General features: G+C 46.5%; 1 protein-coding gene across 1 annotated transcript; it reads left to right on the top strand.

The window, feature by feature from the left end:
- Positions 1-306: 306 nt before the first annotated feature.
- On the top strand, positions 307-25,104 carry PTK6 (protein tyrosine kinase 6). Its single transcript, XM_081949743.1, has 8 exons — positions 307-648; positions 3,335-3,456; positions 8,695-8,858; positions 13,218-13,371; positions 14,378-14,539; positions 16,621-16,802; positions 22,308-22,461; positions 23,861-25,104. Exons 1-8 carry the CDS (start codon positions 410-412, stop codon positions 24,055-24,057), a joined length of 1,374 nt encoding a protein of 457 aa, XP_081805869.1. The 5' UTR covers positions 307-409; the 3' UTR covers positions 24,058-25,104.
- The last annotated feature ends 402 nt before the right edge of the window (positions 25,105-25,506 follow it).

Here is a 25,506-nt window from a genome sequence, read left to right as displayed (position 1 = left end):
CCAGATGGCCATGTCTTCTGTATATAACCCGCTTATAAATTCCTTACCCACCACACTGGAAAAACCCTTTCACATTTTTAAAAAGAAAACTTTTAAAAGGAGTCCATTGTACAAGTCAGAAAGGGCTGGGCTGAAATGCATCCTGAAAGTTCATTGAGCAATAGAAGGCAGAAAGGGACTTTCCCCGTTCCTTCTTTCCCACCCTCTCTGCTTTTCCAGTTTGCACACCTTGTGCTGGTAGGGCTCACCTGCTCCAGGAACGCCTCCGTGGCTTTACGAGAAATCCCTTTGCTGCATTCCAGAAGGACTGCAAAACTATGCGAGTGTCAACAGGGCTTGCAGCTGGCGAAGGCAGAAAGGAGACAAAACCAAAGTTGATTTGTTCCCTCTTTTCAATCCGGCGCTCGCCATGGCTTGCAAGACAGATCCGGTGCCGGGAGCCCGGTGTTCTCTATACACCAGTTTGTGGGATTTTGAAGCCCGAACCGAAACGGAGCTGACTTTCCAAGCAGGGGACCTGTTCGAAGTGATTCAGAAGACCGGGGAATGGTGTTGGGCCAAGCAGGTGGATGTTCTTGGGGGAATATGCGAGGAAGGCTACGTTCCCTACAGCTATCTCGCCAAGAAAGAGACAGTAGAGACGGAGCCGTAAGTACTAGCAGGTTGCAACTTGAAGCATTACTCTAGCCTTTGCTGCAAAAATCTTCAGTGGGTTTTGGTGGCTACGTTGAAGGAATTCGGGTGGCGCAGTGGTTAGAATGCGGTATTGCAGGCTAACTCTGCCCACTGCCAACAGTTCAATCTTGACGGGTTGACTCAGCCTTCTATCCTTTCGAGGTCGGTAAAATGAGGACCCAGGTGGTTGGGGGACAATAGGCTGACTCTGTAAATCACTTAGAGAGGGATGTGAAGTACTGTGAAGCTGTATATAAGTCCAATGGCTAATTTCTATTCTGTTCTATTCTATTCTAGCCATGGCGGCACATGGTTAGATTGCAGTATTGCAGGCAAACTTTGCCCACTGCCAGCAGTTCAATCCTGATTGGCTCAAGATTGACTCAGCCTTCCATCCTTCCAAGGTCACTAAAATGAGGGCACAGATTGTTGGGGTCAATATGTTGACATAAACTGCTCAGAGAGTTCCATAAAGCACAATGAGGCGGCATATAAGTGTGCTATTGCTATTGAGGCCTTGATGCAGTTCTGTGCGAGTAAACATTAGCTGAAAGGATAACTTGAGATCCAGGGGTATTTTCAGACTGTTTGAGTCACAACCGGCAGGGAAATGGGGCACCCAGAGAGGCTATAGCAGTGTCAATCTTACCCACTTTAAAATGTGTGTGTGAAGAATTCTGGGAGTTGAAGTCCACACATCACTGACAGGCAGGAGGCTAGAGCAGAGCTTTTCAACTTTAGCACATTGAAGATATTTGGACTTCAACTCCCAGAATTCCTCACCCAATATGGCGAGCTGGGGAATTCTGGGAAATTGAAGTCCAGATATCTTAAAGCGGCCAAGGTTGAAAAGCATTAGATTAGATCGTAGAAATTTCATACACACAAGGACGCCTACACACACACACACACACACACACACGCACACCTCATCATTATGAGCATCTTCTTCCCGCTCCCGAGGATAACCAACATCTTTCCCTGGACATTTTTTTCATGGAAAGGACAAAAGTTCCAATTCAGCTTGTTTTCCAAGAAGCATCCCCCAAACACACCAGTTCCTCCAGTTTCCCTTCCCAGCCCCACAACCAACCTGCTGGGAAATCCACCCCATGCTGCACGTAGAAACGAGCCTGCAGACGGCTCAAGTCAGTCAGCCAAGCTAAAAAGAAGTGGTGACTTGCAGACGCAGCAATGATGTCGTAGAACAGGGATGGCTAACCTTTTCTGCAACAATGCAAGGCGTGTGCGACCCCTCCCCACGGGCGTCCTGCCCCCACGCATGCGTGTGTGACACACACACACGTGCTCCCCCTCCCCCCCCGCACATGTGCACCCCCCCATCACCCATTTTTGGCTTCCAGGTTGGTGAAGGCATTCCAGGCCCAAAACAGCCCGCAGGGGCAGAGCTTATGCGCGGGGGTCGAGGCAAACGCAGGGACGCACGCACACATGCGCGGGGTGGGGTGGGGGGATATGCATGGGGGGCAGGGGGCATGGGCACAGGAGTGCTTGCATTGCATTTTGGGGCCTTATTCCCGCCCTCCTCCTCCCGTGCCCCACTTTGACTTCCAGATTGGTGCAGAAGGCCTTCCAGGCCCAAAACAGGGGGTGGGGCGCATGCATAGGATGTGCACATGCATTGCCTTTTGGGGCGCAGCATTTGGGCCTTGTTTTGGGCCTGGAAGGTCTCCTGCACCTTGTGCGGTAGAGCTGGGCTGGGGTGAGGGCCGCTGTGCCCGCAGAGAGGGCTCTGTGTACCCCCTCTGGCAGGCGTGCCATAGGTTTTGCCATCACAGTCAAAGAAAGTTGACAGAGGGATAGAATCAAGATCACGCGAAGTGTTAATACGACTTTATAAGGCCACACTTAGAATACTGCATCCAGTATTGATCGCCACAATGTAAAAAAGATATGGAGACTCTAGAAAGAGTGCAGAGAAGAGCAACAAAGATGATTAGGGGACTGGAGACTAAAACATATGAAGAAAACGGTTGCAGGAACTGGGTATGTTTAGTTTAAGAGAAAGAAGGACTAGGGGAGACATGATAGCAGTCTTCCAATATCTCAGGGGTTGCCACAAAGAAGGAGTCAAACTATTCTCCAAAGCACCCGAGGGCAGAACAAGAAGCAATGGATGGAAACTAATCAAGGAGAGAAGCAACTTAGAACTGAGGAGAAACTTCCTGACAGTTAGAACAATTAATCAGTGGAATAGCTTGCCTCCAGAAGTTGTGAATGCCCCAACACTGGAAGTCTTTAAGAAGATGTTGGATAGCCATTTGTCTGAAACGGTAATGGGTTTCCTGCCAAGGCAGGGGGTTGGACTGGAAGACCTCCAAGGTCCCTTCCAACTCTGCTATTGTATTGTATTGTAAAGTGGAGAGGAACAGGGATACACGGTTCTCCAGTCCATCATCCCCCACCCCATTGTGAAAAAGATTGTTAGACTAGATCAGTGTTTCTCAAACTTGGCGACTTTAAGTCCTGTGGACTTCAACTCCCAGAATCCCCCAGCCAGCATAGCTGGCTGGGGAATTCTGGGAGTTGAAGTCCACAGGACTTAAAGACACCAAGTTTGAGAAACACTGGACTAGATGGATGTGGGTCAGATTCAGCGGCTTATTTCTTCTTTTTTTTCCTTCTACCGTCCCCATAGATGGTTCTTTGGGCAAATCTCCCGCTCGGAAGCCGTGCTTCGGCTGTTGTCGGAAAGGAATAAATCCGGTGCTTTCCTGGTTCGTATCAGTGAGAAAATTGGAGCGGATTTCGTACTTTCAGGTAAGACTTTCTGCTGCAAAAAACAGAAAGGATTCTTGTGTTCTTTTCTGAATTCTTCACAGGCAGACCTCCACTTATAACTGTTTGCTTAGTGCAGGGGTGTCAAACTCGATTTCACTGAGGGCCACATCAGGGTTGTATTTGACCTCGGGGAGGGGGAATGGGCGTGGCCATGGCAGGTGGGACTCATGTTGGGGCCACCAGTGGTGGCCAAGTGCTAAGGCAGGACTTCCCTCAGACCCTCCCTCACATTATAATCTTCCTTCCTTCCTTCCTTCCTTCCTTATTTTCCTTCCTTGCTCTCTTCCCATCTTCCCTTCTTTTTCTTTCCTCTTTCCTCTTTCCCGTTCTCCTTTTCCTTCCTTCCCTCCTTTTCCCTTCCCTCTTCATTCTGTTGCAGAAAATGACAGGCTTTAGACTTCTCAGGATACAGGAAAAGTTTATTTGGCAGCCAGGTTCAGAAATGTTAGCCCATGGTTAACATTGCAAATTCCGAACGATCTTTATTATTGATGCACGCATTTTTATACATTCTCAAAGCAGCGTAACACGGAAATACGTAACACATTTCTTATTGGTTATTTAGGGAAAAAGCCTTATAAGTAGATGGGGGTCTTACTTCTCCTTTTGTTACGGGCAGGGACGTGCGGTCATTGGAGGCAGGGGAGGCAGAGCCTCCCCTCTCATCATGAAATAATAATATATAAAATAATAATATCCATGAGGGAGTTTCATATATATAAGAGGAAGAGGAGCTCAGGCGGGCGAAAGGAAGCGCTTTAGTCAGCGGGGTGTGGGGGAGAGGAGGGGAGAATGCCTGAGCATTCTCTCCTCTCCCCCACACCCCGCTGACTAAAGCGCTTCCTTTCGCCCGCCTGAGCTGTGCCGCGGGCGAAAGACAGCGCTTTAGTCAGTGAGGTGTCGGGGGAGAGGAGGAGAGATTCTATCCTCTCCCCTGACACCTCACTGACTAAAGCGCTGTCTTTCGCCCGCGGCACAGCTCAGGCTGGTGGACGCTCAGAGCCCCTGGAGCCCGTGCTCCCTCACAGCTCCTGTCGTCCCGTCTGGCAGGCGCCACCCGCTTGGGAAGCAGCTGAGCTGGGAAGTTTGGCAGTTTGGGCGCCGGTGGGCTCCTCTGGGCTCCCGCCTTCCCAAAGCGCGTCCCTGTTTTTACGGAAAGCAAAAGAATGGAGAAGAAACGGGGAAGCTTCGGGTGGGAAATGAGGCCATGGAAGAGAGTTTTGCCCTTTGCTGGTGAACATGGATCGGTCTTGCGCCCATCGTGGAGAGATCCCACCCTGGGCTGGCTTTCAGAGACGTGAAAGGCTCTTTCCTCAGGCGGGCATCTTTTCCAATGAAATAGATCGAGATAAGAAGATCATTTTATTACATTTGAACGTTTTGACTAAAACGGATTCTCTCATTCAAGGAGGGAACCCAAAGACCATCTTTCCGTCCCTTTTATCAAAGAAAATGCCATTGGACAGGGCAAAAATAACTCCTCCTTTGCCCTGGAAATCAGCTACATGGAATTAAACACTATAATCCAACTTCTGTGTGTGTGTGTGTGTGTGTGTGTGTGTGTGTGTGTTTGTGTGTTTGAGAGGGGGGAGGGGGGAGAGAGGGAGGAAGGAGGGGAAGGGAAAAGAAAAAGAAAAAGAAGGAAGAAAACTTATTTAAATAAGTTTAAAGCTGTTGCTTTAAATCGGAACTGAGCATGCCTGGCTGTGGAATTCTGGGAGTTGAAGTCCACAAGTCTAAAAAAATTGCTGCCTCACTAGCCATAAACTTCACCGCACGTCACTGGTTACAGGTATGGGCTACGTGTCATTAACGAACTTTATTTGAACCTTGTGGTTTTGGACTTTTGACACAGGGACTTTTACTGGAACATGTTGTGGTTGAAGGTTGATGACATTTCCTTATCTTTTGAAACAGGCTTCCAACTGTCCTTTCTATGCCACGTCTTCATTCTTATATTTTTAATCCATATTTTATTCTACTTTAATTCTCCTTTCTTCTTACTTCCCATCTTCCCTTCTTTTTCTTTGTCTTTCCCTTTCTCCTTTTCCTTCCTTCCCTCCTTTTCCCTTCCCTCTTCATTCTCCTTCCTTCTTCTTTCCCCTCTCTCCTTCTTTTTCCTTCCTTGCTCTCTTCCCATCTTTCCTTCTTTTTCTTTGTCATTCCTCTTTCCCTTTCTCCTTTTCCTTCTTCCCTTCCTTCCTTCCCTCCCTCCCTCTTCCTTTTCCTTTCTTCTTCCTTCCCCTCTTTCCTTCTTTTTCCTTCCTTGCTCTTTCCCATCTTCCCATCTTGGTCTTTCCTATGTCCCTTTCTCCTTTCCTGTCCCTTCTTGCATGCTGACTCTGTAAACCGCTTAGAGAGGGCGGTAAAGCGGTATATAAATCTAAGCGCTGGTGCTATTGCTATGCTCAAATGCAAAAGGGGAAACATTTCTCCTTTTGCTTTGTTTCTAGTTTGTTTTGATAGCCCTCTGCCAGCAACAACGGAGCATGTTTTCTCTGGCAGGGGCATTGCGTGCCAGTCCTTTGCTGTTTTCAGGCTGGCCTAACTGGCTGGATCTAAGCACCCTACAGGGACCCTTCGTTTATTGGCCATTCAAAGTTACAACAGCACTGGAAAAAAATGGCAACCTGCCTTCTCATTTACCGTCTTCGCAGCCTCCCCCTGGTCACGGGATCAAAATTCAGACGCTTGGCAACTGGCATGTACTTATGACGGTTGCAAAGCCTCGGTGGGGGTCACGTGATCGTCATGTGTGACTTTCCCAGCTGGCTTCCCACGAGCAAAGTCAGAATGGTGGGGGAATCCAGATTTGCTTAATGGCCGTGTGATTCACTTAGCGACTGCACCGATTCACATAACAACCGTGTCAAGAAAAGGTGGTAAAATCAGTGGTTAGTCACTTAATTGTGGTCGTAAACCGAGGAGCGGCCGTCATGACTAAGGGATTTTTGGCCTCCCGGAGCAGTTTAGAAAAGAAACGGGAGATTTGACTCATCCACTAAAACGACTCTTAAGAAGAGAGAGAGGAAATTAAAAGGAAGGATTGAGAAAGGGCTACCCATCTCTTTGGGCCAGAATTTGCAAAACTTTTAAGGGAGGGGCTGCAGGATTAAAAGAGTCAAGATAATGACCTCAACCATGTTATTCAGCCCACTCCTCTTTTGTTTTTTTGTAAAGAATTTTATTGGTTTTAAAACATTTATGGGGAAAAGGTTAAAAGGTACATTGAAAATTTTGGTAGCTCCCATGCTAGTAGTAGAAATCCCTCCAAATCTCACAGTTTTACAATTTTAAAAATAACATATAAAAGGTAAGCATAAACGGAATTCTTACTTTATATCAACCATGTGTTCAATCATCTGGTTTTAATGTGCATTGCACACTGGTGAGAGTAAAAAGAGGACGGGGCTTTCTGGGGCATGGCCAGAGTTAAGTTAAGGTAACCTCAGCAATTTTAGGAGGTGTGGACATCATTTCCCAGAATTCTGGGCATTGAAGTCCCCCCTCATTTTAAAATTGCTGAGGTGGACAAACACGGATCTAAAGACTTTATTAAAATAGATGACAAAGATTTCCTTCCTTCCTTCCTTCCTCCCTCCTTCCCTCTCCCTCCATCTTTTCCTTCCTTCCTTCCTCTCCCTCTTTTCCTTTCTTCCTCCTTCCCTCACTCTTCTTTCTTTCTTTCTTTCTTTCTTTCTTTCTTTCTTTCTTTCTTTCTTTCTTTCTTTCTTTCTTTCTTTCTTTCTTTCTTTCCATTCCTATTCTACAAAGCAATTCAAACTGAGCAAGAATTGGAAACCCTTTCAGTAGGTATTTCTGGGTCTCCTTGCCCATTTCCCAAAGGTAAATAAAGGCACAGGGTGGCGGCTTCATGCACACCCGCCCTTGTTTTCTTGGGCAATGGGATGGGAGTGGTTGGAGCGGTCATCCTTTTCTTCCAAGGTCCTATTTTGATTTGGCAACCCTGCCTAGAAAATTCCCTCACCGTCTCCCATCCAAATATTAACCAGCTCTGACCTGGCTTAGTTTGATTTACACTCAATCAAAGCTGAATAGATGTTGCACATGTGCTCCGTTTTCTTTCCCTGCACCAGTGGTGGCTAACATTTTTGTCGCACGCACCCATGATGCAATGCGCAGGTGGCACCCTGCGCATTTATGCACGCGCGACCTCCCAGTATGCATCCCACCCCCTGCGCATGTAAACATGACCCCCACACACTCCCACGCACCCCACGTATGCATTTACAACCCCCCCACAAACCCCCCTCCACACACACACCCGCCCCGCCCCGTGCATATGCGTGCATCTCCCACATGCGCTCCTCCCCCTACACATGCTCGGCAGAGACCCAAAAACAATCTGGCCAGTGGGAGGCATGTGTACATGCACGGTAGAGCTGAGCTGGGGCGACTGCTTGCGTGCCCACAGAGAGGGCTCTGTGTGCCATAGGTTCGCCATCACAGCCCTACCCATTGCAAAAAATATTCTGCAAATCAGCTAATTTGCTCTTCTGCACCATGCAGGCCCCAGCAAGCTAGCACCCTATCCCCCCTTCCTTAAAAAAACCTTTAAAGAGAGGGGGGATTTCTGAATCCCCTGCCCCATAATAAGTGTTAATACCACTTTATAAGGCCTTGGTAAGGCCACACTTGAAATACTGCATTCAATTTTGGTCTCCACAATGTAGAAAAGATGTGGAGACTCTAGAAAGAGTGCAGAGAAGAGCAACCAAGAGGATTAGGGGACTGGAGACTAAAACATATGAAGAACGGTTGCAGGAACTAGGTATGTCTAGTTCAATAGAAAGAAGGACTAGGGGAGACATGATAGCAGTCTTCCAATATCTCAGGGGTTGCCACAAAGAAGAGGCAGTCAAGCTATTCCCCAAAGCACCTGAGGGCAGAACAAGAAGCAATGGGTGGAAACTAATCAAGGAGAGAAGCAACTTAGAACTGAGGAGAAATTTCCTGACAGTGAGAACAATTAATCAGTGGAACAGAAGTTGCCTCCAGAAGTTGTGAATGCCCCAACACTGGAAGTCTTTAAGAAGATGTTGGATAGCCATTTGTCTGAAACGGTATAGGGTTTCCTGCCTAGGCAGGGGGTTGGACTAGAAGACCTCCAAGGTCCCTTCCAACTCTGCTATTGTATTGTATTGTATAATAGTCTTGCCTTGACTTGTCTTTAATTTGCTTTTCTGAATTTGATAGTCCGCGATGGCCACCTGACCAGACATTACAAGGTCTTGCGAAACGGCGAGGGGAGATTTTACATGAACGGGACGAGGACGTTCCCCGACCTGCTCACCCTGGTGACGTGTTACAAGGAAAAGGTTCTTACTCACGGCTTGAAACTTCTGGCTCCCTGCTACAAGGTGAGAGAGCGCTGGGCACAGAATGCCTTGCAGCTTGGCAACTTTAAGACTGGTGGACTTCAATTCCCAGAATTCACCAGCCAGCAAGCTGCCATAGCATATCTGGCTGGGGAATTCTGAAGTCCACAAGTCTTAAAGTTGCCAAGATTGGACACCTCTGACGTACAGCTTCTGATCTTCATCTGGGGATGAGGTGGGACTGGCAGAGATGTATATGGCACCCACCAGTTGCAGGCATGTGTGGCATGTATCAATTGCACTCGTCTATTGCGTATAATCTGCATTGTTTGAGCCATGGTGGCGCAGTGGTTAGAATGCAGTATTGCATTTTAATTCGGCTGATTGCCAGCAGTTCGATTCTTACCTGCTCAAGGTTTATCCAGCCTCCCATCCTTTTGAGGTTGGTAAAATGAGGACTCAGATTGTTTGGGACAATATGCTCCCTTGTAAAACCGCTTAAGAAGCACTATAAAACACTGTCAAGTGTTATATAAGTCTAAGTGCTATTGCTATTTTTGATGTATGTGCAGGCTAGTTTCAACCGTAGCAACTTTAAGATGAGATGGGTAGCGCTAAAGGTAGCCCTTGACTTTCAAGCATTCATTTAGCGACTGTTCAAAGTTACAACAGCACTGAAAAAAGTGACCCGTGGCTGGTCCTCGCACTTATAACCACGGGAGGTCATGTGATCAAAATTCAGGTGCTTGGGAACTGACATGTACTTACTGATATGTGTTGTGGCCCAGCAGGATCCGGTTGAGCTGCTGATGGACTCGGATAGCGAGGAACCATATGAGTCTGCCCTGGACGATGTAGAGGACCCTGTGCAGGGTTCAGACTCAGAGCAGGGACCAGAGAGGCTGGTTGGCTACCAGGAGGCGCCTGAGGCATGGAGCAGTGGGGAGGATCAAAGGCAGTTTGTCCCTGATGCTAGATTGAGAAGAGCTGAGAAACGGAAGCAGCAACTCCGTAGGCAAACTCACAGAAGATGATTAAGCACAGGTGGTTGTGGATTGGCCCCTCCCAAGAGAGATTATAGGTGAGGCGTTGGGAGGGGACATTTGCAGGAAACAACCATTCGTATTAGTAGTTAAGAAAATCTATCTGTGTATTCTAGCCGTGTCTGCTCGTTTGGACTATCTGTGATGCTTCGTTTGAATTATCTGGGTTGCTCTGTTGAATGTGAGGTGTCTGGGCCTTCGGCCAAGGGATTTGTTATCTTAGTAATTAAACAGTGGCAAACAGCCAAGCCTGCGTGGAGAGGGGAGTCAGAACAGATATGTATATGAAAATACAACTAGGGAGCCATTTCTAGTATTCTTTGTTTAATTCCTCCTTCAGAATGAATGGAGCGAAATATTTGGAGGCCTTTCTTTTCTTTTTTTAATGTAGATATTTTGAATTTATTTTTGTGCCTCGATGCCTTAAACCACACTTCCCCCCCCCCTCTCAATCTGCTCCCTCAAAGCAGCATTGCTGTGGTGCAGTCTTCGAAGTGAGCTGACCCATATCTCCACCAGGTGGCACTCTGCTCACCTGAGCACAGTGTTAGTCTAACCTTGGCCACTTTAAAATGTCTGGACTTCAATTCCCAGAATTCTTCAGCCCAGCCATGCTGGCGGTGGACTTCTGGGAGTAGAAGTCCACACCTCTTTAAAGTTGCCAAGTTGGGAAAACAGTGTCTTAGCGACTGGATCGCCTTTGATGGAGGCAGCCATCCATCAGGGATGTCAGAGGAAATAGGATCTCTGCAGGCTTACCAAGGGATGATTTAGGAATTTAAGGACATCCTAAGCACATCCATAAACAAGGATCACAAATAAATGCTTCCCTGGTTGTTAGGCAGGATACAGTTGTGAAAATAATACCATCAGTCAGGTCCTTGCTGGAATGCTGCTATTCTAAAGGGGGTGGGGGTGCATCTTGGGGTTGAATGGTTTGCTTTCTTTCACTTTTGCTGGTGGGAGGGTGAGTGGGCCAGCAGGATGCCTCCTCTCCCAGCCGGTTCCAGCCGGTTATCGCCATACTACCTCTGAGTTCTCATAACACCTTTGGGGCATTGCATTGGCTAATTGTAGATGTGGGGTATTGGGGTGGGGGTGGGGGGTGAACAGCGGAAAATAGCTTAAGCCAGAGACCTTCAAACTTGGCAACTTTAAGACTTGTGGACTTCAACTCCCAGAATTCTCCAGCCAGCTGGCTGGAGAATTCTGGGAGTTGAAGTCCACAAGTCTTAAAGTTGCCAAGTTTGAAGGTCTCTGGCTTAAGGCATCACGCGGGAATTTTCACACTCCGCCTGTTTTCTCTGCGATCCCTTCTCTCAGTAAAAGTGCCTTTTGGAATGCTAATGTCATCCATGTCAAAAGTCATCCTTCCCTGAGAAGATAGCTGGGGCAGGTCCTTACATTAGGCGGAATTTGCCCCCCCCTCCCCCAAAAAAGTCAACCCGGAGAGGCATCTGCCGTAAAGTAGGGACCCGTGCAAACAATGTCAGAGACCAGGAGGAAGCTGAATGCTGGCGGGAAGCCTCCACAAAAGCCCACCCAGGAGTAAACCATGCCAGAGGGATGGAGGAAGCCGTGGGCCTGTGGGACTCAGCTAAGTCTTGGTGGGCCATAGGCGTTGGGAAGAAGAACGACTGGGACGGGAGGACAAAGGAAGTCAACTTCTCCCGAGGCCGTCATCGACGCGGGTGGGAAGAGGAGCTGAAGGCACCAGAGGATGAAGAGGAGAAAGGGGACGAACCTGGTCTCCTCATGGAGCAAGCCATGCGATGCATGATGGACGCCTTCCAGAACGTGAAGACGCAGAAGGCTCTGACCTGCAGGTCAGCAGATAACGGCCGTCAAAGCCGACAAGAGGATGGAGATGAGAGAGCCTCACCCCTGGACGTCACTGCAGGGGTATCTGGCAGCCCGGCTTGGGTGGCAGCGGTGGCAGGAACCCCACTGGCGGGCGCAAGGAGGGCCAACGTCCCAAGGCCAAGTGACGGGCCAGTTCCTCGAACACAGATGAACTCTCCCTTGATGTGAAGTTCGATGGAGACCCTCAACAGCTAGAGTTCTTCCCGGTCCACGTTGTCATCTACCTGCAGCAGTATGGCCACGAGATCCCTACCGAAGGAGCCAAGGTGAGGGTTGTCACGCTGGCACTAGAGGGCTGGATAACCGTCTGGAACCAGCTGGGAGAGGAGGCATCCTGCTGGCCCACTCACCCTCCCACCTAATTCCCCAAGCGGTTACAGCAAAAGTGAAATTCCCCAAACGGTTACAGCAAAATAATGCAAACTATTCAGCCTAGCCCTAGCTAGGTGGCTCAGTGGCTAAGACGCTGAGCTTGTTGATCAGAAGGGTCGGCAGTTCGGTGGTTCGAATCCCTAGTATAGGTCTCCTGCGTGAGCAGGGGGTTGGACTAGATGACCTCCAAGGTCCCTTCCAACTCTGTTAATGTTAAGATGCAGCCCCCCTCCCTTTTAGAATGGCAGCCTTCCGGCAGGGACCTAGCATACTGTCTCCTCCCCTCCATCCCCACCCCCACCCTGAAACAAAGAGAAAGTTCTGTTTAAAAAGAAAATTTCCATTTAGGGTGTTGAAAGAAATGTCCTTCTGGGTTCAGTTTCAAGTGGGGGGAAAAGACACTGGAAACACGGAGGCTGCTTGGAAAGATGCATGCGTGTTGTAGGGATTGCGCATTGCATTATGGGTGTAGCACGCCCGCACACGACCCCCCCCCTGTGTTCTCCCCGCTTATGGCATGCGAGCCAAAAAAGGTTCGCCATCGTTGTCCTACAGGGTCGAACCATATCTGCATTCAGCATCCTAAAACTACATGCAGAAAACCCCATTTGCAGCCGTTTTCCTTGGGTGTTTTTGCAAAAAAAAAACGGGGCAAGAGACATGCATAGTCCCCGACTTACAACCACAGCTGAGCCCAAATTTCTGTTGCTAAGTGAGACTGCAGTTAAGTGAGTTTTGCCCCACTTTACAAAGCGTCTTGCCGCAGTCGTTAAGTGAAGCACTGCAGTTATTAAGTTAGTAGCCCAGTTGTAAAGCAAATCCGGCTTCCCCATTGACTTTCCTTGTTGGAAGTTCGCAAAAGAGGATCATATGACCCCAGGACACTGCGACCGTCATAAATACGAGTCAGTTGCCGAGTGTCCGAATTTTGATCACGTGACGGTGGCAAAGCTGCAATGGTCATAAATGTGAAAAAGGTCACTTTTTTCAGTACTGTTGTACCTTCGAACGGTCACTAAACGAATGGCCGTAAGTCAAGGGCTACTTGTCATTGGGAGAACAAAAATTGCAAACGGTACACACCATAAACTTAACCCCGTTTGGACTTTCTTTTTGACCCAAGCCCGAGCCAAAGGCCATGCCCCACTGGGACGATTGGGAGAGACCCAAAGACGAATTCCGTCTGATCCGGAAGTTGGACTCCGGCTCCTTTGGAGACGTCTACGAGGGACTTTGGAAAGAGAAAGTGAAAGTTGCTATCAAGGTGTTACAGAGAGGTAAAGTCGAGCCGTAGAAATGAAAGAGTCAAATGACGAGATTCATCCGCTGGGGCTTTTCATGCAAATGAAGTCTCACCCAGGGGTGAAATGTTCCCAGTTTGGACCGGTTTGCCCAAACCAGTAGTAAAAATGCTACCCGTTCGCCCCGAACCAGTAGTAAAAAAATAAATGAAACTGGTTTGAGCGAACTGGTTTTTGTGACGATCAGCCGTGACGCGCAATTTATATTAGCTAGAAAGCAGGATATCTTGCTTTCTAGCTACCGTATTTTTCGGTGTATAAGACGCACCTTTTCCCCCCCAAAAACAGGGTGAAAATCTGGGTGCATCTTATACACTGAATACAGCATTTTCAGCCTCCCGAAACTCTGTCCCCTTTGCAAAAATGGACGCGCAGAGGTTTGGGAGGTCTGCAAAGTGCTCCTGGGGGCTGGGGAGGGCAAAAATGAGTGAAAAATGGGATGCTTTTTGCTCATTTTTCCCCACCCCCCCCAGCCCCCAGGAGCACTCTACAAGTCTCCTAAAGGCTATGCATGCCCTTTTTCTTCACAAAAAAATGAGGCATGCAGAGGGTTTGGGAGGTCTGCAGAGTGCAAAAACCTTTTTTAAAAATTTACCACTTCAAAATCTTGGTGCGTCTTATACTCCGGTGCATCTTATATTCTGAAAAATATGGTAATCTAAATCGCGTGGCACAGCAGATTCCCCCCCCTCTCCCCCGCTGTTTGCTTACCTTTACAGGCGTGCTCTGTGCATGCATGGAAGGTCCTGGTCACATTGCTACTGAAACGGTAGCAAAGGTAAGTGGATTTCACCCCTTGTCCCACCCCCTTCTTTTACAGGTAGTCCTCAACTTATGACCACTCTCTTAGCGGCCGTCCGAAGTTACAACAGGCCTCAATTGTGGTTGTAAGTCGAGGATGACCTGCATACCTGGAAAAGTAGTCAGGAGCTGAGCTGTATCAGAAGGGAGCAATTTACCGTTGCTTTTCCTTCCACCCCAGCCGATCTGATGTGCCAGGACACCTTCAGAAACGAGATCGAGGCCCTGAGGCTGTTGAAGCACAAAAACATCCTCTCCCTCTACGCCATCTGCTCGGCTGGGGATCCGGTCTACATCATCACCGAAATCATGAGCAAAGGGAGCCTTCTCACGTTCCTGAGAGGTAAGACCATCGCCTTTTTCCCGTTTCCACCCCTTCGTCCAGAGGTCTGCGTAGCCAAGCCTAGATTTTACCAAAATGACACAAAAGTGCATCGTAAGAAGATCAGCAACCCCCAGCAGGCTGTTCTTTCCATGGCCGGCCAGTTGCCCACAGAAGCTCACCAGAAGATGGTCTGTTCACAAAATTGACTCACGGTCAGTTGCCTCCTCCTGTTCTAAGGTAGGCTTCCCAAATCACGAAGCAGACTCCTTGTCCCGACAAAACCCCTTTTTATTAAGCTACTGTGATTTCCTCTCATTCACATCCAGCAAAGTCCTGGCAAACAGTCTTCCAAGGGTGAATTTACAACCACAGACCTTATCAGGCTTGGAGAGCTGCCAGGCCAATATCTTCCAAATGCAACACTGTGCAAGAAAATATTTGGCAAGAAGTCTCTGAGAGTCAGGAAGAAATCTTCACACGAATGAAACGAACTACTTGTCTCCTGCAAACTCCACTCCCCCTTTGCTCCTCTTTATTCCCTATGGGGGGGTGGCATTCACTGTCCACCTGTGCCTTTACTCCCGAGTCGGCCCTTGTTCCTTAGCTGTTCCCATCTCCTGGCAGCTCTGCGCATGCACACACCGGGAACAGGCTCCAGCTGTTCTTCTGCCCCACTGATGTCCGACTCCGAAGGCAGCTGATAACTGTCACATGGCCCTCTGCCTCCGACGCAGAAAGAGAGAAAGAGAAATAGTGCAACTCCGATGCAATGACTCACAGTGGGGGAAATAGGAGAAAGGTGTGTAGGATATGCTTGCCACCTTGAATTATTTCTAATGCCCAATGAAGAATACAACATCAGAACAGCTGAATTTGAATTGCAGGCTAGAAACATCTGGTCCACTAGTGTGTGTTCCCCGTAGTGGGAGATGCCTTTTGGTGCCTGTGGGCACTGGATTGTCTAGATCAGTGGTGGGCAACCTTTTTTTTCAACTGAGCCAAATCTCGCCAAAACCACGATTGAAATTTATTTTGAGAGCCACATTTTTAAAACCGAAAATACATAGGATGGTACACTGTTTTTAGTTTCAATAAACTCTGGCATTTGAAGCACGCAAGTCTTAAAGCTGTCAAGTTACAAGATCCTTGCACCCCTAACCCTTTAGAAAAAAAAAAACCCCAGGGGTCTTCAAACCTGACAGCTTGAAGACCTGTGGACTTCAACTCCCAGAATTCTGAGAATTGAAGTCCACCAAGGGCATCAATCATATTAGCCCAGGGATCTGCAAAATTGGCTCTTAAGACTGGTGGACTTCAACTCCCAGAATTCTGAGAATTGAAGTCCACCAGTCTTAAAACAGCCAACTTTGCAGACCCCTCCCCCATTGGCAGTAGCAAATTAGCCAATCATGCGAGGAAAGCGAGGTCTGACCGGGTGGGCAGCGAAACTCCAGGGCTCTCTGTTCTAATTCCCCGTGAAAACTGTTGCCTCTGAAGCGTTTGCTCTACTGTTTGAACCTTTAAGCATCCCTTTCCCTTTTTTCTTTTCAACCCACAATGATTAGGGAGGATCCTGAAGTCGGGTGGGGACGAGAAGCGAGGACGCAGAAAAAGAAACGGAGGTGTTTCTTTTTCTGCCTCCTCGCTTCTCGTCCCCGCCCGACTTCAGGATCCTCCCTAATCATTGTGGGTCGAAAAGAAAAAGGGAAAGGGGCGCTTGTTTTGAAGTGCCCGAGAGGAGGGAGGGGAGCGGGTGCTTCAAAACAAGCGCCCCTTTCCCTTTTTTCTTTTCGATCCACAATGATTAGGGAGGATAATAATCCGGCACACAGAAGAGCCGCATTAAAATGTGTAAAGAGCCGCTTGTGGCTCGCGAGCCGCGGCTTGCCAACCACTGGTCTAGATGATCTATGTTGGGGTTGGACTAGATGACCTATAAAATCTCTTCCAACTCTGTTAATCGGTTAATTTGTCTTTCTCTGAGCTCCATGTGCAAGGCAACGCCTCTTGCTATCTCCCTCCCCCCAAAAAGCGAAACTTTTTGCGAAGGACATCTCATCGTCCAGGAGGTTCTTGTGTCACTGTCCGTTTCTTTCCAGGTCCCGAGGGCAAACAGAAGGAGATGGTGGAGCTGGTCTGCTTGGCTTCCCAGGTGGCCGAGGGGATGAGCTACCTGGAATCGCAGAATTTCATCCATCGGGATTTGGCTGCCCGGAACGTCCTGGTGGGAGAAAACAACATCTGCAAAGTGGGAGATTTTGGGATGGCCAGGCTGATCGAGGTACTTTTCACGGACAGATTGATTCTGTTGCTGAAGTCATATTTTCTGCAGTCGAGTTTGGAGCGGTTTACCTTAAGTTTGTATCTATTGTGGCTAGTGTATTGTTGTGGTTGAAGCTGAAGTAGTCATTGACAGGTAGGACCTTTTAGCAGATGATTTTATGTCTTACACTTAGGTCAGACTGAAGGCGGCGTAGTTCTAAGTTGTTTAAGCCCAAAATTTCAAGCCTGATGGCCTAAGGCAGGGGTGTCCAAACTTGGCAACTTTAAGAGTTGTGGACTTCAACTCCCAGAATTCCCCAGCTAGCAAAGCTGGCTGGGGAATTCTGGGAGTTGAAGTCCACAAGTCTTAAAGTTGCCAAGTTTGGACACCCCTGGCCTAAGGGATTCTGTTGCGAGCAGAGGAGTGGAGGACTCTCCTCATGAAATATCTCTGGACTCGCTCGATTGTATTAATGTCCCATATGCAGTGCGGGTTCCAGACAGATGAACTGTATTCGAGAATTGGTCTAGCAAATGTTTTGTATGCTCTGGTTAGCCGTACAATATTACCAGACAAGAAGCTATGCAAGATTACGGTAGGTTGACAACTCTTAATGCCTTTTTGGCAATGTTGTTACAGTGAGCTTCGGCACTTAGATTGTTTGAGATGAGTACTCCAAGGTCCTTGAACAGAGTGAGTCTACAAGGTCGTATCCACACAGCTTGTATTCTGTGTTCTGATTTATTTATTTATTTTGCCAATGTGTAAGACAGAGCATTTGTTGGTTGAGATTTGGGGTTGCCAATTGTTTGACCATTATGACACATTGTCAAGGTCTTTTTGAAGGGTAGCCGCATTGTCGGTGGTGTTAAATAGTTTTATATCATTAGCGAAGAGAACGCAGCTGCTTATAATATGATCGCAAAGGTCATTTATGTAAAGTATAAAGAGTGTAGGTCCTAAAATGCTGTCTTGGGGGACACCGCTGTTAACAGGTGCAGGATTTTTTATTTATTTTTTATTTTAATAAAGTTTTTATTTTTAAACAAACATAGACAAACAAGACAGGTAACATAAAAAACATATTCCATTGCGTACAGTGTGTCGATTGGTTACAAGGTTTTTGTGTATCCTTTCCATAGTCATCACTTAAACTTTATATAAAATCACATATTGTCAATCAAATATATTTATATACATTATTATTATAGTACTTCAGTTGTTTGACTATCACTATTATTTCTTCATTTTAAATGAGGTATTCTAAATATGGGTTCATTTATAGTATAATAATTCATTAAATCATCTTCACTATACCCAATAATAAAGTATTTTTGTATCCTATTCTAAATCATTCTATTATTTTGGTATTGGTAACATTGGCTTTGTTCCGAACTTGAGAAAAAATATTTAAAAGGTAAAATTCAACCGAGCGTTGAAAGAGATTCTTGATCCACAGATGCAAAAAGTGAGGAAAAATAGAAGAAGAAGGAAAATAGAGGCCAGTCCAATTTAAAAAGTAAGAGGCATTTGTAAGAATTCCATCCATAAAAAAAATGAAGTTAAAGAAAGATAGATAACACACTAAGTTTAATTCAGGCTAATTCGCCGCTTACTCTCTTCTTTTTTCAATTTTAATCTTACTCTAAGTCTTTTTGGGTGTTCTCTTCTCTCTCTCTTTTTTTTTTTTCAAGAAGTTTTATTGGTTTTTTTTAAAACATTTATGCGGAAAAGGGTAAGTGGAATGGTTACAAATTTTGGCAGTTGCAAGTGTGGCAGACGCCCCCTCCCTCCAGACTCCTAGGTTACATCAAAATATCAAACCTTAATACATAATCATAAAAAATCAGCATATTAATTCTAGAAAAAATAGTTTTCAATCAGTTTATATAGTTATAATATATAGTCTAGTTATAAATTCATTATTACTTTCGGTCTGTTTATAACATTGTGGTTTTCTTATTTATTTTTGTGATCTGAGCTTTCTTGGTGTTGCCCCTTCACCCCCCGCTGGCAGAGCTCCGGCCCCTCCCGTGTCCTGTATGACCGTTGTAGTGTCTTCTGTTTTTTCTAGGTTCGCTTTATTTTTTTCCATAAAGGCCTGTGCCTCTATGGGTGTGTTGATTCTGATTCTTGTCTCCTCCCAGAATATCAGCATACCTTCAGGCATCAACCATCTAAACCACACCCCCTTCTGGTATAATTTATTCGCCAATTGCGAATAGCTTTTCCTTTTTTCCCTAATTTTTTTGGGAATCTGCTTCAGAATGGTTATCTCCCTGTCGTGGTATGTCAGTGTTTGCCCCCTTTGTACACCCAGAATTTCATCTCTTGTGGTTTTCCTAAGGAATTTAATATGAACCTCCCTGGGTACATTATGTGTTCTGGCATATGCTGAATTCACTCTATAGGCTAAGTCTATCTCCCATTCCATCTGCTGTTTATCTTTGTGTATGTATTCAGCTAAAATATTAGTCATAATGTCCCTTATATTTTCCCCATCTGCTTCTATTACATTTTGAAATCTAAGATAAAAGGACATTCTCTCAAACTCTGTTTTCATTTGTTGGATGTCGAGTTCTTTGTTCCCCTTCTGTAAAGCCTCTACCCCCCCTTTCGCCTCCGCCACCCCACCCTCCACAAGGTCCAGTCTCTGTGAGTTCTTAAAGATTTGGGCTTGATTCTCTTTAATTTCATCTTTCATTTCCCTTAACTGTTTCTTAATTTCCTCCTGGCCCTGTAAAATTTGTTGAAGCATTTGTTGAAAGTCTATCTCTGTAGTCTTGGGTTGCATCAGTTCTGTTATCTTTGACTGTGTAGCTGGACTAGACGTTGCAGACGTTGGGGCAGAAGTAGCAAAGCCAGGCTTTCCAGGAGGTGGTCTTTTTGGAGACATGGCTTATGAAGCAAGGAGATCAGTCAGAGTAGAAACTGGGCAGCTGGAGAAGTAGAGCAGGCAGGCGAATTCAGAAGGCAGAGGATCCAAACAAGTGGGAGTTTCTTTAGTCACTCTAGCGATAGATGAAAGTTTTTTCTCCAAAGAGTTCAGAAAATAACAATCCACAAGAGATTCCTCTGGGTGACTCGGAGACAAAGACCGGAAGCCTGAATTTTAAAGGTGGAGTCAAGTTCCACAGTTCATGAAGACAACGGAAGTGTGCCATCTTGCCCTGCCAGCTTTGGGCTCAGAGGCATAATAAAATTTTAAAAGTTCAGAAAGTTCTCAGTTCACCCATAAGTTCTGGAGCTAAGTCCAATGAAAGTCACTTTTATGGGGGTGAGGCATCATTAGTTGGCTCTCCCCCCTCCTCCTTCCCCTGGGGGTGAAAGCAAAATCTTCTCAAGCCGCTTGTCCAAGGGAGGGGGGGAAATCCCCCTCCCTCTAGCCGCACCTCTAGCAAGGATCCGAAAGTTTAACTTTTTAAAAGTGCTGAAAAGTCCATCAATTCAAAAGAGAGGGAATGAAGAAAGGAAGCCTCTCACCATACTGCCGCTGCTTCGTTCAAGAGTGCGTTCTCCGATCGGCATGGAGCGAGACGCACGCGCGCCCTCCAAAACTGCTCCCCGATGCCTAGAACGAAGCGGAGAAGCCCCCGCCAGCCGACGCCGACGCCAGGACCCTCCGCGAGCCGTTCCCTCGGCAGGACGCCTCTCCGGGGCGTCCTGTGCCCCCCCAGAAGCGGGGGAAGCCCACCGGGAGAGCGGGAGCAGGCAAAGGCTTGCCTGTCGCCGTAGCCGCCGGAACCGGAAGTGGGTGTTCTCTTCTCTAATAGTAAAATTTATCTCACCATTTCGACACACTCTCTCTCCTGCTTTTCTTCCATTCAGGGGCTGTCCCAACCTTCTGCAGCTTAATGGCTGCTTCTCTGTTGCCGGAAAAAAGAGCTTCTCCTGGATCAATCAGGGACTTTGCGATGTCCCTGAGATCAACAGGATGTGCCCTTCTCTATCACCATCTCAAAGGGACGGTTTAGGTCCTAAAGGACCATCCAGCAGCAGAGATAGCGACAGCAATCCTGGAGCTCCAAGATTGCACGTCATGTCGTCACGATGTCAAGCCCCGCCTCTAGGTACAGGATTTGATTGAGCACTCCCAATTTTGACCACTTGTTGCCTGTTTGACAGGAAGATAGATAGATGATAGATAGATAGATAGATAGATAGATAGATAGATAGATAGATAGATAGATAGATGATATATACTATATTTTTCAGAGTATAAGACGTACCTTTTTCCCTCAAAAAAGATGCTGAAAATCTGGGTGCATCTTATACACTGAATACAGCATTTTTGGCCTCCTGAAACCCCGCCCCCTTCACCAAAATGGCCATGCAGAGCCTGTAGGAGGCTTTCAGAGAGCTCCTGGTGGCTGGGGAGGGCAGAAATGAGTGAATCAATTTTGCCCCCACCACCACCCAGGAGCACTCTACAAGCCTCCTAAAGGCTATTCATGCCTCTTTTTTTTTTAAAAAAAAAAAACGGGCCCATTTTCATGAAAAACGGGCCGTTTTGGGGAGGTCTGCAGAGTGCAAAAACTTTTTTTTTTAAAAAATTGCCTCTTCAAAACCTTGGTGCGTCTTATACTCTGAAAAATACGGTAATAGATAGATGATGGATGGATGATAGACAGACAGACAGACAAAACAGCCAAAAACCAGCCTGAAAATGACTCTGAAAACAGCCCAAAAACCAGCCAAAAAACAGGCCGTTTTTCTGGCTGTTTTGGGGGTCATTTTCAGGCAAAAAACAGCCAGTAAAACAGCCTGAAAATGACTCAGAAAAGAGCCCAAAAAACAGCCAAAAAAATGGGCTGTTTTGGGGGTCATTTTCAGGCCAGAAACAGCCAGAAAAATGGCCTGGAAATGACTCTGAAAACAGCTCAAAACCATCCAAAAAACAGGCTCTTTTTCTGGATGTTTTGGGGGTCATTTTCAGGCAAAAAACAGCCAGTAAAACAGCCTGAAAATGACTCGGAAAAGAGCCCCCAAAACAGCCAAAAAACAGGCCATTTTTCTGGCTGCTTTGGGGGTCATTTTCAGGCCAAGAACAGCCAGAACAATGGCCTGAAAATGACTCTGAAAACAGCCAAAAACAGCTCGTTTTTCTGGCTGTTTGGGGTCATTTTCAGGCCAAAAACAGCCATAAGAATGGCCTGAAAATAACTGAAAACAGCCTAAAAACAGCCAAAAACCAGCCCGATTTTCTGGCTGTTTTGGGGGTCATTTTCAGCCTAAAAACATCCAGAAATATGGCCTGAAAATAACTCTGAAAACCGGCCAGCTGGTCTTCGGGTTTCCGGCACTGGGGCCGCATGCACATGTATACACGTTCCAGTTTGGGCACTCGGTGCCAAAAAGGTTTGCCATGACTGACTTACAGTGTTCAGAAGGTGTGGATTGTGACTCCACACATGCTCTCCTGACTGGACCTTGTCTGCACAGATCCCTTTTGGGGATCAAGAAATGTCGAGTTTCCCCAAGACTCCCTACAAAGGGAATCACCCTGTGCTTCTGTCTTTGCAGGAAGACATTTACCTCTCTTACTCAAACAGCTTTCCCTACAAATGGACTGCACCGGAAGGCCTTTCCTGCGGATGCTACTCCATCAAATCTGACGTCTGGTCCTTCGGCATCCTCCTTTATGAAATCATGACTCGCGGGCAGAACCCGTATCCAGGTATGGGGACAAGGTTACAAGAGGTTGGTAGGGGACTCTTAGGACCAGCTCAATGTCAGGGTTCCAAATAGCATCCTCAAACAAATAACACTCCAAGGCTAGAAGTTCCTCAAAGTTGCCATTTATTAAAAGAGCCACGTTGGCACATCTGGAAAAACCTGAATCTGAAAGTCCCCAGGTTTTCCCACCCAGTTGAAAGTTCAAGATCCTGCCCCAACACCCACAAGTCCATCACATGGTCCAACCTTCCACTGCCACGAAGACAGAATCCACCCATCCGGTTCCGGCCAGGTGCAGAGAAAAAAGGATGACCTTGAGTTTCTAAAAGAATATTGTTATGACTACATATCGCCCAACTCCGTATAATCCGCCCTACCATTTTCCCGCAATAGAAAATGAATAGTATTTGAGAGCTACATGGAAAAAATGGAATTTGAAAGGATGTCTTTTTTTCTTAGGTTTCAAAATATACCTGAAACAGAGGGTGAAGACTTAAGAGAGACTATGATAACAATGTTAGCAAATTATATTAAAAGAGATAGGCAACAGCTAGGGTGGGATATTGACCTGATATATAGAATTAATTCAGCATATGCCAGAATATACAATGTCCCAAGGGAGGTTCATGTTAAATTCTTCAGAAAAACCACAAGAGATGAGATTCTAGGAGTTCAAAGGGGGGAACCTTTAAGATATAAGGACAAAGAAATAACCATTTTGAAACAGATACCAAAAAGAATAAGAGATAAGAGGAAGAAATTCTTCTTTATAACTAAAAAGTTATATGAAAAAAATATCTGGTTCCGGTGGTTAATTCCAGAAGGCCTGTTGATTTTCTGGGAGGGGGCCAGAGTGAGAATTATCACAGTGGTGGAGGCAGAAGCCTTCATGGAAAAACATAAGGACCTCCTAGGTGAAACAAGAGACGGCGCACAAGACACGAAGGGGGGAGGAGCCTTGACTCAGCCAACAGAAAGGGGAGAGGAGACAGTAATGAAACTTAGGTCACAGAAATGAATTAAAAACATATTGCAATTGCTAATATAATGAAATGTAGAAGTGATATAAAATATGGTTGAAGATGCTAAAGAATTGAGTAAAATAACTGCTAATATAAATATAACAATGATATTTTGATATATATAAAATATGAAAGAGATGTAAGATTCCGGGGAAGTACCACCTTCCGTATGATGTAGCTGTCAAAAATTTTTCTCCCACATTTATGTACCCTTTTCCCCAAAATACTTGAAAAAAAAACCCAATAAAACTTTTGTTTAAAAAGAAAAGAAAAGAAAATGAATAGTTGTAAGTCGAGGACTACATGTACTGCTATCGATGTATTTTGTGCCATACACAGAATACATAAATAATGCAGCCTTTTCCCTTCTCTCTATAGGCATGAGTAACTTGGAGGTCTCCACCAAGGTTCAAAACGGCTTCCAGATGCACCGCCCACCCAGGTGCCCCCCTGTGATGTACTCCATCATGTGCAAATGTTGGAGCCTGGATCCCAACCAAAGACCGGATTTCCAGAAAATCAGAGAGCTCCTCCAGAATTTCACCAGCTACGAGAACTTTGAAGCTCTCTCTTAAGCTGCCCTTCAACGATTGGGGGAGAAGTTGTACCCCAACACACAGTCACCTGAGTATAAGGGGTGGAGGAGCACACCAAGGTGCTTGACAAATTATTGCACCATCAGCCCTGCTGGGAAAGGAAGCATATAGGTTTAATCGAAAGGGCAAAATAGGGACTTTGAATCTAGAACTAAAGAGAAATTTCCTAAAGGTGCTCACCAATGCTTGTCTTCAGAGGTTGTGGGGGCTTCATCACTGGAGGCTTTCAAGAAGAAATGGGACAGCCATCTGTTTGAAATGGTATTGGGTCTCCTGCTTGAGTAGGAGGTTGGGCTAGAAGACCTCCAAAGTCCCTTCCAACTCTATTGTTCTATGTTCTATGAATGATCCAATGGGCCATGACTAAACTTCTTTGTCCTTTGTTACACTTTGCAACACAACACTTCATTAGCACCCACAGCACCTCACAAATCTTCCTGCGAGTCGAAAGGCTGTCAAATGAAAGGCAAAACTCTGGGTCCAATGTTTGCAGGACGGATCGGGCTGGAAAAAGCTTAAGCAGAAGACTAGGCTGATGAATCTGCATATCTCCTGAACTACCTGCTGGTACCTTTACGTTCTGCAAAATTCAGTCTTGACTGTTTCTCATTTGCTTCAGGGACTGCAGAGAGTTTGTCCATCGAATACGCGTGATTCTAAAATTGATGATTCAGCTACTTGCGGGAATCTAACCAGGGGTGAAATTCAGCGGGTTCTGACAGGTTCTGGAGAACCGGTAGCGGACATTTTGAGTAGTTCAGAGAACTGGCAAATACCACCTCTGGCTGGCCCCAGAGTGGAGAATGGACATTTTGCAGTCTCCTTCCCCTGGAGTGGGGAGGGAATGGGGATTTTGCAGTCTCCTTCCCCCAGGAGTGGGGAGGGAATGGAGATTTTGCAGCCTCCTTCCCCCAGGAGTTGGGAGGGAATGGAGATTTTGCAGTATCCTTCCCACAGGAGTGGGGAGGGAATGTGGATTTTGCAGTCTCCTTCCCACAGGAGTTGGGAGGAAATGTGGATTTTTCAGTCTCCTTCCCACAGGAGCTGGGAGGGAATGTGGATTTTGCAGTCTCCTTCCCACAGGAGTTGGGAGGGAATGTGGATTTTGCAGTCTCCTTCCCACAGGAGTTGGGAGGGAATGTGGATTTTGCAGTCTCCTTCCCACAGGAGTTGGGAGGGAATGTGGATTTTGCAGTCTCCTTCCCACAGGAGTTGGGAGGGAATGTGGATTTTGCAGTCTCCTTCCCACAGGAGTTGGGAGGGAATGTGGATTTTGCAGTCTCCTTCCCACAGGAGTTGGGAGGAAATGTGGATTTTGCAGTATCCTTCCCCTGCCACGCCCACCAAGCCACACCCACAGAACCAGTAAAAAATGTTGAATTTCACAACCATTATCTTAACATATGTGAATGAAGCACATTTAATGGT

This window comes from Natrix helvetica (genome assembly GCF_964273705.1).
Source record: "Natrix helvetica genome assembly, chromosome: 3".
Taxonomy (NCBI): Eukaryota; Metazoa; Chordata; class Lepidosauria; order Squamata; family Natricidae; genus Natrix; species Natrix helvetica.
Note: the sequence above shows the minus strand (reverse complement) of the source record. Positions and strands in the feature narration are given on the sequence as shown.